At 44.4% G+C, this 17,531-nt stretch overlaps 1 protein-coding gene across 5 annotated transcripts in view; it reads left to right on the forward strand.

The window, feature by feature from the left end:
- The first annotated feature begins 89 nt into the window (after nucleotides 1–89).
- Nucleotides 90–17,531, forward strand: part of ZNF131 (zinc finger protein 131) — a 32,942-nt gene continuing 15,500 nt past the window's right edge. For 2 of the 5 annotated variants that reach the window (XM_014521345.2, XM_006026707.3), the window contains exons 1-4: nucleotides 90–208; nucleotides 7,261–7,399; nucleotides 12,699–12,800; nucleotides 13,421–13,565. In XM_014521345.2, the coding sequence (XP_014376831.1) occupies nucleotides 7,276–7,399; nucleotides 12,699–12,800; nucleotides 13,421–13,565 (371 nt within the window). In that variant the 5' untranslated portion in view covers nucleotides 90–208; nucleotides 7,261–7,275. Of the gene's footprint in view, nucleotides 209–7,260; nucleotides 7,400–12,698; nucleotides 12,827–12,925; nucleotides 13,332–13,420; nucleotides 13,566–17,531 lie in introns of those variants that run through there. The other 3 variants (XM_025207715.1, XM_025207716.1, XM_025207717.1) reach the window with 3 other exon arrangements.

Genomic DNA, 17,531 nt, shown 5'->3' on the forward strand with positions numbered 1-17,531 from the left:
TGTGCAAAGGGCGGGGGCGGGGGCGGGGGGGGGGGTGGCGTGGAGAGGCTGCCTTCCCAGGCTCGGCCTGGTCAGCTTCGGGGGAAAGGCGCGAGGGGGACAGGAGAAGGGTTGACAAACCGCTCAATGGTGGAGAGAGAGTCCTTAGGGGGTTGCTGTTCCCTGTCTTGTCTGACGAGGACTAGGGCTCCCAACATGAAACTAGCAGGTAGGAAGCTCAAAACGAATTGAGGGGAGTTCTTTGTCGCCCAGCATGTCGGTAAAGTGGGGACCTCGCTGCTGCCCGATGCTGTGGAAGCTGCTGGTTTAGCCCGATTCAGAAGAGGCTTGGACAGGGAAAGGGGCATCGTGGTGAGCTCTTGAGCATGGCAGACTAGGGTGCAGCTTCTCAAGCAGAACTTCTTGGAGCTTAAATGCTGGAGGCTCAAGTGAGGGGAGCAGTGGCAAAAACTCAAGTTCACTCTCCCTTTCAGCCTCTGCTCTATGCTGCTGTGGTGCAGACTACTGGGCAGGAGGGACCTATGATCTGACCCAGTGAATCAGTGGCTCCCAACCTTTTTGGGCTGCGACCCTACCACTGGCTCACTCATGCCCAGCAGAGACCAGGCCAGGATCGCAGGTGGGGCAGTGGTGGCCAGAGCCGCATGGACTGCCCTCACAGGCTTGAGGGGCAGACCCCCATGACCCTGATCTGGGTTACGACCCAAGGTTGGGAGCCACTGAAGTAAATGGCAGATCTTACGTTCTTAAGATCTGCTAGAGAGGATGTAACGCATCCCATGCTCTTAGACAGAGCCCCGTGGTGAGAATGCACATGGGAGACTGACCTTCTGTGCCTTGCCACATGCTCTGTTTTGGATGTTGTTAGGGTGCATGTGGTAAGTCTAGGCCCCTCTCTTGTCACTTGGAGCCAGGTCGCATATGTTTGGGTCAGGATGATTTGGCAGCCTGATCTAACTAGGATTAGTTGTTGTAGATCAGCTTTGTTGATCTCAAGCCATTCAGAGATTAATGTAATGCCCTTGTTTACTCGGATGCTAACGAAAAAACCTTTTTAATTCTAAACGGCTTGTCTTAGTAGGAATTGGTCCTTTCCTAACAGCACAGCAGCTGTTGGTAGAGCATGGTGCAACTAGAGCTACAGTTAAAAAGATATTTTGCTGCTGCTTTTTGAACAACATTACACGTGCATCTGGACTCTTGATTCAATGAGCATATAAGAAGGCTCTGCCTGTGGGTTACACCTGCTGCTCTAGGAGTGGATGAAACTGAATTGATTTTGCATATGCCCCTTTTAGGAATTTGTTCCTGGCCCAGAAATCTATATCAGCCATAGTTTCATAGATGTTAGGGGTGGAAGGGACCTTATAAATCATCAAGTCCAGCCCCCCTGCACTTGAGCAGGAAAGACTGCTGGGCTCAGATGACCCCAGCAAGATGGGAAAAATACTAAATAAAATGCAGAAAAGGAGAAGAGAGTTAAGTGAATTGATTATTTCTTAGGGGAAGAGTGTTTTCATTTCTACTGGTAAAGGGTTGGGTAGGATGCAGGGTATTACTAGAAGCGTACTATTATATTCTGTTTTGAAAGTAGCAAAATATGTGCAGGAATGAAGGAGAAATAGAGTTAAAGGTAGAATGTAGTGATCATCTCTGCTTCAGACGTCCTCCTGGCATTCAGTATTGAAAGGTCAATTCTGGTCCTGGTGCCAACCTCCATCACCCTCTTGGTAAATTTTCACATGAACATTTTCATGCTGTCCTCACATAAGAGAGTAGCTCCCTGTAAAGCTACTTTATTTTCTTCTAGAATCTTACTTTAAACTTATTTTCCGTGATGTCTCCAAAAAAACTCAACAGTGTGTTGATGCCGCTGCCCATCAATACAGTCTCATTATGTCCTTATAGTCTGTATAAGTCTACCCACAGAGATAATCTTCTTGTTCCATGTTTTGGACAGCACTTAGCATAGGCTCCTGGTCTGTGACTAAGGTGTAATCTGTGCTGATTTGCTTTGCCAGAATTTCTGGCGGTTTCATCAGTTCAGTTACTGCAGCTGTGCTGCCTGAGCACAGAATGCATCAGCTGCTAAAGGGACCACAGCAGTTTGCAGGTGGCATGGGAATGGTTGTATGCCCCCTCTGCCAGCTGCCATGTGGCAACACCGAGACTAACTCTGCTGGGCAGATATAGCGTATATAACTCTGCCTATAGAAAGTGATCTGTCACAACAGAGGAGCTGGGAATTTGGATGAATTCAGAGTATTGGCAGCAGAACTAGAATGTTACTAGCAGAACTTTGTAGTGTGACCAATATCCATGTAGCACCTAGAATTCAGAAGTGGTAACATTCTCATATATACATTTATTTCCATATTTAATTTACTTTGAGGTAGATTTGAATGAGAGATCTGCAATTGTATTGCTTTGTGGTATGATTCTCTTAGATTGAGAGGGGCAAGTCAGGTCAGTACATGACTGCAAGACTTCCAAGGAAATTCTAAGTTAGAATGTGAAAGCAGAGTTTTTTGGCGCTCTTATTTTGAAATTGTTAATGAGCCAAAACTCTAGCATGTTGCAAGGGGAAACATAAGCTGCTAAATGTGCTGCTGTCTTTGTCATAGAGCAGGGGTTGACAACCTGTGGTCCGTTGGCTGAATCTGTCCAGCAAAGCCATTTGATCCAGCTCATGGATGGAGGGCCTCAGCAGCTAATTGGCCTAGTTGGGGTCAGAGGCCAGCAGGTGCTAGAATTGAGCAGCTGCTGCTGTTTTTCCCAGCGGCTGCACAGGGAATACACCTACTGTTATCATTTTTCTCTGCAGGAGCACAAAGGGAGTCCGCAGCCAGTGTTTGTTCCTGCAGTGGCAGGGAAACCTACTGCTACCAAAGCCCCCCCTCTAGTGCAGGGAAAAGTCCTGGCTGCAAACACACTTCACATGTTGCCATGGGGAAAAGTGATGGTGGCAGTGGCTAGTTCCTAGTGTATGCTTGTCTGCTTCTGACCTATACTGGGTCAGTTCAGTCTGCAGCCTGAAAAGTTTGCTGACTAGAGGTACGCCGATACATTGGTCCATACCGTATCAGCACCAATAAAAGGAAAATGGACTTTATTGGCTTTTTTTGGCTGATATGGCCAGTAATGTCACTGATAAATGCCGTGTGTAGCTGCAGCATGCATGCCACCAGCCTGGCAGCTTAGAGCCAGACACTGCTCTCTTAAGTCTGTTGGGGGTGAAGAGGTGGGGGGAGGAAAGAGGGGCGGGCAGACCAAGGCCCCTGCAGTGAGGGAGTGGGAGTGGGCAGGCACTGCCCAGCCAGGGCGAGGTGCGAGATGAATCTGATTCAAGTAAACTACCAAAATAGAATCTTTGTACACGTTAAGAATTCCCCGTGACCTCAGCTTGAATACCATAGTAGTAGGTGGTGAAGAAAGTAGGTCTCCAGGGAGTCACCAGTATTGTCAAGGCAAGCTCCATCAGTGTTGTCACCTGACTCCATTAGTGTTGTTCATGGGTTAGGTCATGTCGGGCTCCCTCAGTCTGGGTGGTCTATGCATGTGCTGTCAGAATACCATCTGGGATGCCGTGCCCTTAACCGCCTCTTTGTTACAAGGAAGTGGCTGCAGGCTTCATAGATTGATAGATGCTAGGGTTGGAAGGGACCTCAACATATCGAGTCTGACCCCCTGCCTAGGCAGGAAAGAGTATGACCCCAGCCAGATGCCTATCCAGCCTTCTCTTAAAGACCTCCAATGTAGGGGAGAGCACCACCTCCCTCGGAAGCACATTCCAAATTTTGGCCACCCTTACCATGAAGAAGATTTTCCTGATATCTAGCCTAAATCTGCTCTCTGTCAGTTTGTGACCATTGTTCTTTGTTACCCCAAGAGGCTCCCTGGTGAACAGAGCATCTCCGATCCCTTGCTGCATCCCCCTAATGAATTTGTAAGTGGCCACAAGATCACCTCTCAGCCTTCTCTTGCAGAGGCTGAAGAGGTCCAGGTCCCTCAGTTTCTCCTCATTGGGTTTGTCCTGTAAGCCCTTAACCATACAAGTGGCCCTCCTCTGGACCCTCTCTCAAGTCTATATCGTTTTTGAAGTATGGCGCCCAAAACTGGACGCAGTACTCCAACTGCAGTCTGACCAATGTCACATAGAGGGGAAGTATCATCTCCTTGGATCTATTTGTCCTGCATCTGCTGATGCTTCGGTTCTTAGTAAAAAAGAAATTGGCCACATTTATCTACAAAAAAATCCAAATGCTAACATGTATGGTGCTAGTTGGGTCATTTACAGGCTTGGCACAGGCATGAATGTAACCCTTATGTAGTCGAGTACAAAGGGTTCAAAGGCATCTTTTCATACACTGATCAAAACAACTTCTATGTCATGCACATCCTATTTCTCACCAATTAGTACACCCTTTCCACCAACTAGGGGCACCTCTTTGCCAGGTCACTTTGGTCTTTGGTTTGGTGTTCTGTACTGGATCTTACCAATTCACTGTTTATCGTTTGCCCTTAGAAGCCCTTCTAAAACTAACAAGCTACTTCCCTAGCCTTCTGTGCAAGCTATGTATGGTATACCTAGTTTTGTACAGGAGACCCTTGCTGTTCACGGAGGATACGTTCTGGCAATACCCGTGAATGGCGAAATCCTTGAAATACTGACGGGGCTCCCTGTCAGACCCCACAGCCAAACCCTGCTCCCCCCTCATTGTTTGCAGGGCTCCCTCACAGCGCCTGGGGACCGACCCCTTGCCCCCGAGCGCTGTCGCAGCAGCTCCAAGCACCACAACGACCGCCTCCAGTGGCGGAGAAAATGCTGCTGCCGCCTTCCTCCCTGTCCCCGGTGCTCCCCTGCAGTGCCTGGGGACTAACCCCTTCCCCCACAAGTGCTGCTGTGGCTGCCTGCGGGGGAGAAGATGCTGCCGCCACTTCCCTCCGCATCCCTGGCACTCTCCACCCACCTCCTGGCTCTGCCCTCCCCCCTAATATTTGAATCTGTGAACCTGGAGTTCGCGAATAGTGAGGGTTTCCTGTATTTGGATCAGTTCATAGTTGGTCTTGTTTAGTGGCTAGGCCACCAGGGGAGCTGTGGGACCCAGAGCCACATGGGAGGGCAGGAGCTAGAATTCAATTTACCAATCTGAAAATTACGACACAATACAGGCATGTATTTACACATGCGTGCCTGTACTCCACACTAAACATGATACAGGTAGCAAATTTACTCCCAAGTAGTTACTGCACAGTAAGGCATGTGTAGATGCCTTACTGTGCAGTAACCCTGTTTGTGTGAACTGACTTGGGAGCAACTTACTCCCAAGCTGTTACGCCCACAGTATTACTGCATTGTAACACCTACATGTATAGATGGTGGTCTAAAAGTCGCTTACTGTAAATGCATGTGTAGACACGCCCACCGAGTACAAGATTGAACTTGCAAGAATATGTAAAACAGTTTTGCCATCAGGTAGCTTTGCAGAGCTCCTTAGAGCAAATATATGAAGACACTGGTATTATATTGCCAAGTTCTTACTGAAATTGCAGTTATCTGTGTTTTGCAGGAACAATGTCTATAATAAAGCCTTTCTCTTTTTTTCTTTTGTCTTTTTTTTTAACCCTCATAGGGTGGTTGTACACATGACAAGGGTTTAGTTCCCTAAATTGAAATGGTGGGTTTTTTATTGAAATGATTAAAAACCCATCATTTCAATTTAGGGGCTTCTTTCAGTCATGACAAGGGGCTTGATTTAGTTGGGGGATAAAAAAGTCTGCCTACCTCTCCCATAGCTGGGGGTGTGAACAGCCAGCAAGCCAAGCCACCCCTGAGTTGTGGGGGGGCCCTGGTCCTTCCATAGTGGTAGTGCCCCTTGAGCTGCCCAGGCAAGCTGTTAAGGGGCCAGGGGCTGCTCCATCTTGGGCTTGGGGAAGAGTTGGATCGGGCTGGACGCTGCTTCTGATCTGTGGCAGGCCCCGGCCTGCTAACATATCCCCAGGCAGCCCTCTGGGATGCTACTGACGCAGAGGGAAGGACCAGGGACCCTGGCAGCTTGCCCACTGGCTGCAGGCAAGCTCCATGGGGGGGGGTGGGATTGGGCCATTCGCTGCTGCTTCTGCCCCCCGCTCCCCTTCTGGTAGAGCCAGCCTGCCTGCATGAGCTGCCAGTTGGCTGAGCAGCCCCTGAGCTGCAGGCAGCCCCCAGGGCTGCGCGGGCAGGCAGCTAGCGTGCTGCATGCTGCCTCATCCTGGAGGCAGCATCCAATGGATCCAACTCTTCCCTGAGCCCACTGGGGCTTCCAGGGCACCGCGCACCATCCCCACCACCTGGGGCCACCCAGGAATGGGCTGGCTTGCCCCTGGAGCAGCATGGGGAGGCGGCAGGAAGGCAGCTGGGTGTGCTGGCAGTGCTGGCGCACTGGAAACGCACCAAACCTGTGCTTCCCCAAGCCCGCTCGGGGTTCCAGTGGACCATGCCGCATCCCTGCTGGCTTCTCTAGCTGCCAGCACACCTAGCCACCCTCCTGCCACCTCCCTGTGCTGTCCTGGGGCAAGCCAGCCCATTCCCGGCCAGCCCCAGGTGGCAGGAAGACAGTAAGGATGGTGCACTGTTCGCTGGAAGTCCCAGCGGGCTAGAGGATCAGTTGGATTTGGCAGGTGCTGCCTCCAAGCTGGGGCAGCCTCAGCTGGCACTGCTGCTGCAGAGGGAAGGACTGGGATCCCCCACAGCTCACGGGCTGTTTAGCCTGCTGGCAGCTCACCCCCTGGCTGCAGGATAGGTGGGCAGGCTCTGTGGAGGGTTTGGGGGGGGAAGGGGAAGGATTAGGTTCCTTGCCACTTCTGCCTTCAGCCCGCCTCTCCCACGGCCAGGGGGTGAGCTGTCAGATTAAGGGCTGCAACGTTACAAGTAGCTATGTTGTAAACTAAACTACATGGGGATGTGGTTAAGTTTGCAATATAACAAACTCATTTAAAGCTCAACAAACCCCCTTACGTGTAAAGTGTGATGCAGTTAAGCTGCAAAAAAGGGCTATCGTCGTCATGTGTCCAAGTGCCTATACTGTCTATCTGCTAATTAAATTTGGATATACTGGTTGATGACCTATTTTAATTGTAATGCACTTACTCTAAATCACATTTTATTTTCCCTGGCACTTTTTAAAATGCTTACTAGATCTAATAAAGCAATCATGTGAATTAGTTCATGTTCATACAGCCTTTTTTAAATAATCTTAATTCACTAATAATCTTTTTTAGGCTAGTCCATCCATCATGGAAGCTGAAGAGATGATGGAATACATTCAAGAGTTCCCAGAACATTATAAAGTTATTTTGGACAGACTCAATGAACAACGGGAGCAGGATCAGTTTACAGATATCACCCTGATTGTAGATGGTATGTATTGCTCTAGGAACCTGTTGATACAAATATAATTCTGAAAGGAATGGAATTTTTCATTATGATTTTTGTCACCTATTAGTTTAAGATTTGCCCAGTTTGAGAACCAATATCTTCCAGTTTCATAAAGTAGTACTGTAAATTGCAAGTAGACTTCTGAATACCAAAGATGATAAAATTCTAAACTAACTGTCTGATGAATCGTGCTAAGAGTTTAATAGGTATCAGGAGCACTAAATTATAGTTGTGTTCATTCTGGTCCTATTGTTCATAGCAAAACAAAAGTTTACATTTTCTGAAGTCCTGCCTAAATCAACCTAGACAAAATGCCTTGCACTTACCACCTGTATGTATAGGTAGGGGAAAATAGGAAATGAGGCCACAAGAGATTTGCTATCTAAAAGAGGCATCCTGATGGAGCTTGATCCATTCTCCAGTCCTTCCCAAGTAAAAAGAATTCACCTCTGCCCCCCCCCCCAGTTCTTTCAAGCTCTCTCTCCTGCTCCTCTTGAAGTGTGGGGAGAGGGGATTCCCTTACTGTAATGCAATTCTTCCTTTTATGTCAGGACTAATAGTGAAGTACAGGTTTCCTTCACTTTATGCTGTACATGCATTCCTGGAAAAAGCTGCATAACTCAAATTCGCATAAAGGGAACCCACTGTACAATGTAGCAAATAGGGGTAGATTCCAAGACCTCAACTGTACTGATCCCCAGACCCATTTCTACCACTTTTACAAGACAGTTTTGGTACTTGCCAACAGCAGACAGTACACACAAGTACAAGGCACTCATAATGGGGATGGCAGCTACAGAAACACATCACAGACAACGAGCAAGGAGCACAGAGCCATACAGGAGACTATTTTAGTGCGTTTCATTCCCACAATGCAATGTCCAAAGCAGCTGACTGGGCTTCCCCCACACACTGAGCACATAAGAGTGAATTTACCTTGCATATAACGAATTTTTGGTATAAAAAGGGTCATCGCATAAGAGCGAATTCGCACATACAGAACACTCATAAAGCAAGAGATACCTGTATTCAGTCTGGGTATTTTTTCTTCCATTTCTTTTAGTTGTCAGGCTAAAATGAGTCCCTGTCTGACAGTTCTCCAGCCACATGTAAGCAATCTTGTAAGTTCTGTCAAGATTTGGAACACACCATCTCTCCCGTACCAAAAGGGGACATACTTGTTATCTTAAGTGTGACCTCGGTGCATGTCATAAGTCAGGCCATCAAATATATCAGCATATTATTGACAAACACAACACTAGTAATACAACAGCCAAGGTATACAACAGCAAAGGGAGGTTCTGTGTAAAGATGCACCGATATATCAGTCCATATCGGGGGTTACGGAGTAGACTACAGCCACCCCAAAATTCCAGTCTGGGAAGACTCTGGCATAGCCCCTGGCCCCAAGCCCGCAGCAGGCAGCCCACCTTTGCCCCGTGTACTAATCTGCCTCCCCCAGGGGTGCGCACAGCAGTGGGGAGCCGTCTCCCCTCACTGTCCTGTGGCCCCTGGACAAGCTGCTTACTACTCCATCCTGTGCCCTGCCCCAGCAGGGCAGCACCTACCACAGCCCCATTCCTTCCCTCACTGTGGGGACCTCAGTCTGTTCCCCCATACCCCTTCCCCCACAGACTTTCCAGGTGAACACTGCTCTGTGGGCTTCTTACTGGCTATCAGATTGGTATCAGCCAATATGGTTGTTAATAATCTGCCATTGGTATCAGCCTAAAAAATCTTTATTGGTGCACCCCTAGTTCTGTGCCTTGGACAGTGGTAATGCCCCCATAGTGCAGCTGTGGTGCTGGCCTCTCCCGTTGGTGCAAGAGTAATAGTCTCTGTAAGGAAGTGTGAGTAATAGTCTCTGTAAGGAAGTGTGCTGAACATAATCTTAACATTCCAAGTGCTGTTTTTGGCTCCCAAAATAAACTTGTCATGTGTAGCTCCATTCTAAATATTTGTATTTGAATCTCTACATGATTGTCAGGATCACAAAGTGAATGAGGGGAGCTGAATCCTGGACAGACCATCATACAAAATTCTACCAAACCCTGAGGCAAGAAACTTCTGAAGAAACTAAATGTGAACAGATTGAAAGTTGATACTATAAGAAGAATGCAAAATAGAAAGCTATTTAAATAATGCCACTGCAACTTTTGGTGGCATAGAAGCTCACTGGAATTGCTTTAAGAGTGTTATTTGAACACCCTTGGGTCAACAGTCTGGAAACATCACTACTGGTTCAATGAGAGAACTGAGGATAAAAAATGATTACCTGATGAGAATCATTGCCTATATTTGTCTTTGATGACTAATAAACCATCCCAAACACTTTTTTACAATATGTATAACACTTCTCCAACAAAGTTAAGGCATATGTTGTACTCATTTGCATGTGAGAACAGATGAGATTACTTTTGTACATACTGAAATGTCACACACAGCTTTGTGATGCTCTTTAAGCAATATGTGGGCCTCTTCCAAGTGTTTCAAGTGGAAATACCTTTCTGACTGGAAATAATCAAATTCTAGAAAGCTGGATCGATCACTGAAACTTGTATAATAAGGAATCCAGCAGCAGCACTGAGGCTATAGATCAACTACAATAAGTCACAAATGGAAATTCTCACTACCAAAGTTATCTCAAAGACTGAGAAGGCAGGCGCCTGAATCAAATGTTGGTTTGGTTGAAATCTGTATAGCTGACAGAGGCTATATAATCCAGCAGCTCTCAAAAGAGTTCTTTCAGTTGATGTGGCATAAGAAAACTATTTCTCAAGAATACAAAGATGCTTCTTTTATCAGTATTTATAAGGAAGGAAGTTTTCTTATTAGTGGCTGATGCCAAGTTCCTCGTGAGACTCGTGCTCAAACATTTATTCGTCACATAATTGAGAAAATTTAGCCTGACAGCCAGTGTAGTTCCAGAAAAGGAGAGGAGCAGTAGATATGATCTTTGCTGCACAGCAAATACAGAAGAAACAGAGTGAGCAGGAACATTCAAAGATAAGCAGAGACACAGTAGAGGTCAAAAATTTCACACCAGCAGAAAAAAACCCATAGAAGCTTCTAAGAGTGACTGCCTTGAGAATATCACTGCAGTGATTAGACAGTTTCATAATGGGGTGAAGGTAAGATTGATGGAAGATACCCTTATCTTTCGTTCACTTCCAGTAATTAATAGTATATAACAAGGCTGAGTCTGTGCACCCCCACTATCTAGCATCTTGGGCCAGTGGTTGCTTTTGTGATCTTAATAAAAGTTTTTGGATTATATTCAGATTTGAAGGAAAAACTGATTAACCCCAAACAGCTGTGAGCAAGGACAAATGTATTGAGAAATGTGTTCATGAGCTTCTGTTGGCTGTTGATTTTGGTTGCCCATTCTCTGGAAGCTAGCAGTCCATGTAACTTAATGCTACATTTTGATTGTTAACCTTAAAAAAAGAAAATAGAGGTCTGCTCCTAATACCAGTCTGCTCCTAATAAGCTGTACATATCACCAATGGAAGGCATTTACTTCACGTGGCAATTTAAGTCACCTACTTGGATAGCAATCTCTAAAGCAAAGTTTACATTAATGTTTCCAACCAACTCACTAAAGCTAGCACAGTCTTTAGAAAAGTATGTAAATGTCTTTGTAATGGAAGAAGCATATTTTTTCATCCCAAATTGTAAGTCTACAAGACAGTAGTTCTGATTTCCTTACCTTGTGTTTGAGTTATGGGTACCCTTCAGCCAACATGTTAAGGAGGTGAAACATTTCCATCCAAGTTGTTTGAGAAAGCTTATGAATCTAAGATGGCACAATTGAATTGTAAATACTTAAGGTTTTTTGCCTATACTTAGCATGAAGGCACAGTTCTGGTCATGTGGTTAGGATTCTGGTCTCCTTCTATTAGTAAATACCTTGGCTAGCAGAGCTACATAATCCAGCATCTCCCAGATTTTTTCAGTTGATATGTCATGAAAAGAACAGTCAATCTCCCAAGAATACGAAGATGCTTCTGCTGCCCATATTTCAACTAAAGATGAAACATTCTTCAGTTTTGAAAGAGAATGACAAAGCAGTCCCAGAATCTTCATGTGTTCTGCTTTCTCTTAATTTATATCTGCATACTTCAATGACTAGAATCTGATCTTCATTGCAATGCATGGAAAAAATGGAGCTGAGAGGGATGCTGGATATGCTTGGTGCTTATGGAAATGAAGCATTTATAATAAAAGAGTACTGATCTGGTAATAGAGCCACTTCTCCAGACAAGTATCTAGATATCTGTTGATAATAAAATAGTTCCCAAATGGCTTGCATTTTTCATTCTTTCGTACTATGGTTTACATGCTATGTTATATTAACTTTTTTTTTAATTTCAACCAATAATCATATCTGCATTGGAAGAGGAGTACGAGTTTCTGTGCTGTGTGGCTTACTTCAAAGCAGGAGTACTGCTTTCAGAGAATTACTGAAATATGGCTAGTCACAGGCTTCTATGTATCCACCTAGTATTTAAATGTAGAATTAAAATAAGGCTGACGAATTTGCCTCTATATTTTTCGTGTACTCTGGAGGCATAAGGAGGAATGTATTAATTTCTTATATTCTCCATTTTCTTCTGTCCCATTGGAAAATAAACAGTAGTTGAGTTGACAGTAGTTGAGTTATACCACATTTTTGTACAAACAACAATATTAGTAACAAGCACTCCTATCAGATATATTCATTTTAGTGTCAGTTGTTCATGCTGGGACAAGGATGAAACATTGCCTAAAAGGGCACATCCCTACTCAGTCTTGAGTTAGTTGTTTCCCTGCCCTTTACAAAGGCTGGTAGGAGCTCAGTTGAAGAGGAGAATTGGGGAAACTCTCACAGAAGCTATGCTTGAGGAGAAAGCACTGAGTCTGTAGAAAGGTAGAGAGCTAGGAAGGGCTGAGAGTTGAGCCCAGCAGCTATGGAAAATCTTCTGAAGGTTTTTCTTGTATTTGCTTTCAAGATATCCCAGGAGGGATCAACTCTTGCTGCAGTAACTTGGTCCTCCTACTGTATTACATCATTTAATTTGCTGAAGCTATGTGTCAGTGGAGATCCAATTAACTGAAGCAGGGTGAAGTAGCATGCTATGCCACAGGGTGGCACCCAGAGTGCACCTTCCTATGATAGACTTGGATGCTGATTTCATTGTAGCTATACTTTTTTGTCCTCCCCTGAATCCATTGCATAAGCTGTACTATGAATGATCATATGTTGACTTAAATCATTTTATTTTCAATTTTATCTTTCTAGGCCATCATTTCAAAGCCCATAAAGCTGTTCTTGCAGCCTGCAGCCAGTTCTTCCATAAATTCTTCCAAGACTTCACTCAGGAACCTTTAGTAGAGATTGAAGGTAACCTGTTTTATACAAATCCAAATGTGCGTAGTTCCAAACAAGAAATAACTATAACATTAATAACACAGACTGATGTATAGGCATTGGTGGTACTAACCACCTTGCTTTATTCTTGTTCTCAGGCACCAACTGTCAACAAAAGATTTCTTTCAAATATAAAGTTTTAAGGACTTATTTTGAGTAGAGGCTGATTTTTCCCTCCCTTTCCCCATGCTCCCTTCTTTCCCCAATGGCAATAGCTGTCTAGTGGAGATTCACTCCCTACAAACTTCTGTACATAGCTAATTCAGGGGAAGGGGTGATTACTTTCCTGATGTGTCACATTTTTCAGACATTAAGTTAATTGCATGATACCTTTATATTACGGGGTGCATAGTACCTATATTAGAGGGAATCTAGTGAGTGAGCTTTTATCCAAGTTCCAGTGTGTCCAGTAGCCGACTTTGTGAAGCCTTTGCAAACATTTCAAGAAAGTAGCTTGCAGGAGCCATTCAACAGGACAAAAATCTAGATGACAGAAAAAGATTGGTAAGCAATAAATAACTCTTATATCTGTCACATAAAAATTAATATCTGAGTAAATTGTAAATGCAGCTTGATGTTTTGCTCGTAAACAGGTGTAAGCAACATGGCATTTCGTCACTTAATTGAGTTCACCTACACAGCAAAACTCATGGTTCAGGGTGAAGAAGAAGCAAATGATGTTTGGAAAGCAGCTGAGTATCTACAGATGTTAGAAGCCATTAAAGCACTTGAAATTAGGTAAGCTTATAGTTTACTTATACTTCAGTGTTATCAGATGTGTAATAGCTGAGGAAGATTTGTGGCTGAAGCTGGCAGCCAGCTGTACTGTGCTGTTTTTTTCTCTAAGAATTTCGGTAGTGTCCTTTCAAAGTCTAGTATGAGGCCTTTAAGCCTTCTCCTGTGGGGAGGGAAAAGGAAAAGAAAGGGTAAAACTGAGCTCCAAACTTTGTGAGTTGGTACTTGGTGTCTGGAACATGGCTTATAAGTCCTGCTGCACCTGAACATCTGTGGAAAAAAGAATGCAACCCTGGAGAGCCTTTTCCTCTTTCGTGCTCTCTGGAGATCCTTCTTTTTCTTCATGCTCTTTTAGGTTGGACAGGTGACATATTGATCTTTATTTGATCTTTCCACCAGTGTAAAAGTATAGACTCCTAAACTGTACTTTCTCCAATCTAGCATAGAATTACCCCCAAAAATTCAGAGTTAGAACTATGTCAGTATAAGTTACACTAGCGTAGAGGTTAAGTATTTGCAGCAAACTATGGTAGCCATTTGCACAGTGCAAACAGGCTGTTACCAGCACCCCTGCCACTCCCACTGACTGTGTGCTACATTGAAAAAAGCTGCTTGTCTGTGTGCTCTAAATGCTGGTGTAACTTTAGTACAAACCTGAGGTAAATTACCCAGATGGTAATATGTGGTGTGTCCAGGCCCCTAGAGTTATTCCACACTTCCTACTCCGCTTCCTATGATGGGGAAATAATGTTGCTTCTAAACCCAACAATCATACCCCACTTTTCCATTCAGGCACTCATGGAGGTGAGTGTCTGTAGGCACTAAGAAGAAAGATGAGTATGAGGGAAAGCTGTTTCTTCCTTTCTATCTCTCCACAGTGGCCTCTTCACCAGATAACAAGTTATTTAACATTCAGCAGTGTGGAGAAACTATTGACTTCTTTCCTATCCTAGGGCATTTTTACACATGCAAGTGCCGTACCACTGAGCACTTTGAAAAGCACTGGTGCTGCATCGCTTGCAGTTATATAAGCAGCAAAATGCATCAGTGCTGAGAAAATGGCAGTGGTGCACTTTTGAAGTAAAACACAGAAAAGGTGTTTTAGTTCAAAAGCGCATCACCGCCATTTTCTGCACGCTGATGCACACTTTGCTGCTTATACAACTGCATGTGGCGCAGCACAGTTTGCATCAGCTCGCATGCGGAGCAGACTCAATTAATCAACTCTGCTCCAAAGTGGCGGATCTCCAACACATAACAGGACAAAAAGGTATGTGTATAAATGCCCCTTATGCCCATTGTAAGTAGGTATTTAAAAGAAAAACTTAGTGGCCGTATCCCCGCAAGCAGGAGCATGCAGGTTACAGCTCCTCAAAGCCTTTTGAGGTGCCGTGAAACACACACGGTGCTCACGATTGTTTGCCATGCTGCATGTTTGCAGCCCAAATGGTATCTAAAATATGAACATGGCTGCAGCCTGTGTTGCCTGAGCCCAGAGCCTAGCCAGCCAGAGCCAAGCTCCAGCTGCTAGCCAGGCTCTGTATGCCTGGATTGCTGCTGCTGCAGCCCCAGGAGGCCCCCAGAACCCCAGATGGATCTGCTGATGCCAGCTCAGGTGCTGGCCCCAGCCCCCCCCTACCCCACCTGGGTCAATTTAGTGTGTGCGCCAGCGCACGTGGTGGTGCGCCTGGGGACAAACTAGCAGCAGCACAAATATGTGCTGCTGATATTTGTCCCTGGGGAAATACACATTCCCACTTGTGGGGACATGCCCAGTGATGCTACAGATTAGGAGTTATGTTTTCAACATCAATATTTAATTTGTTCTGCAGATTGGCAATAGAGTTTAACATGTAATTTGCAATTTTCCTGATGTAGGAAGGGAGTGCAAAATAATGCTAATGGCAGGGGTAAGAACCAAGTTTGGCCAGTTTTGTTCCTAGATAAACAGCCACATGTAAAAGTCTAGATTTAGAAACCTCTATTGCAAGCAGCTGTTGTATCTTCACTAAAAACATAAATCCAGCATCACTATTTGCAGTTCATAATTTACAGTTCCATTGACTTGGAAGATGGAGAATAGGCTTTATTCAAGATCTCACATACTAGTTGTAATGCTGCAATATTTGAGTTGCAAGGAAATTATAAATATTTGCTTTAAAAAAAGCACAAACATATTATTTTAGCAGTATTTTCCTTGGTGTTAGATTTTGTAAGTGCTTTATTTGTTAGAAAAAATAAACTTTGGCTAAATTTTTCCTCGACTGTCCATTTAGTCTCTGTCCTAGTTTATCCATCTCTAATATGAAGTACTGAAGCAAAAATAATTTAACTGAGCTAACAGTCCCTACTTTCAAACAGAAGGCACATGATTCACAGTGAGAGCTTCTTGGCTAGAGAACTCTTGTCAATCATGGATCCATAAAAGTGACTAATGGCTTTAACACTTTTATGTAAAAGATAAAACACAGTCTAAAGGACAAATTTAAGAGCTGGATTCTGTTCCTTATCTTGGTTTCTTGTTTGTAAGCTGGGATAGGAGTGCAGCAAGGTTTCTTGTTTGTAAGCTGGGCTAGGAGTCAGGAACTAGGAGTGCAGCAAAGTTTTCTTTTCATCATCTTTTGGCATCAAACTCTGATTAAGGAGCATCTTTGCACACATCTCGCTTTTGGGTCAACCAGTCTTTCCAATCAGAAAAAATGGCTGTGGTGCATATGAGCAAACTTGAGTGTTCTGAGGGGTAGAAGAATAGGAGAACACTTGGCAGGAAAGGAAAAAAATAGATGATGATTTCTACTATGAAAGCTGTCTACATGTTGATTCTGGACCTCTTCAACTACATCTGTTTGTAAGTGATTTGATACAGCATAATCTCATAGTGCAGAAATTCCAAAATTAAGTTGGGTTATAAACCCTGCAGATAGATACTTGGTCACTCAGGATGGGCTCAGACTGAAAGTTGCTGGAGTGTGGATGAGTCAAAGAACACTGAAGTGACGTTGCAGTTCAAACAAGATTAGTGACTGCTTCCTTGTTTGAATGTACTTAAAACTAGTGGGGACCACTAGATCATCAACTCTGACCTCCTGTATATGACAGACCATTAAGTTCCAAGCAGATATCTCATATCAAGAACTAGGACTATATTTTTGCTAAATGTTTTTGAGGACTCAAATAAAGTGCATACTAAAGGCAGAAAACAGGAGAGTTTCAAGATGCCACCATGGCTAGAGTTCTCTATAATGCAGGGAATCAAGAAGAGATAATGTTCCATGCCGCACATAAAGAAAAGTGCAGTTCCCTAAGTCTTTCAGTCTAACCAGGGTGAAATATATTTCCAGTGCTAAAGCTGACTCTTGATGGTATCCTGGGCATATGAGCAAGATGCACTACTTTTGCACATTTTCTTTGTGCCCTTGAAGATCACAGGAGACCACCTCTCTAGCTGCAGTCTCTGTTTCTTCAGAAGAAAAATGAAAAAAGTTCCAAAAGCCAAGTAACATATCAGCAGTGTGAAAAGGATAGAGGCAACTAGCAGGAGTCTTGAAGCATGAAATTTGATTATAAGTTGTCATCTCAATGCAGAACTGGAGGTATTATGATCACCCAGGGTACAGCACAAGCAAAGCCCCTGGAAGGCAGAGGGTGATCAGGGGAACTTAGATCCCACTCTGGGCCACACAAGCCAAAGGTGGTGTTTGTTTTGTTTTTCCCCTCCCAGCCTTCCTTGTTCCCTCCCCACAAGCATCAAGTGTAATGTTTTACAGGTATTCTGAGTGTTTGTTTATCCCCATCAGAAACTAGTTAGCCTGATGGCAATTCTTTCATTCTTTTGGGGGCCTGATATTAGATCATGCCTTCAGTCTATCTTGGGTAGAGCTGTTTAAAATGCCTTGGCAACTTCAAGTAGAAGTGGTGTTGCAGACCTTCTGTCAGACATGCTGCATTAGCCCTGACATTCAGCAGCAG

The sequence above is a fragment of the Alligator sinensis genome, unplaced genomic scaffold (genome assembly GCF_000455745.1).
Source record: "Alligator sinensis unplaced genomic scaffold, ASM45574v1 scaffold663_1, whole genome shotgun sequence".
NCBI classification, from domain to species: Eukaryota; Metazoa; Chordata; order Crocodylia; family Alligatoridae; genus Alligator; species Alligator sinensis.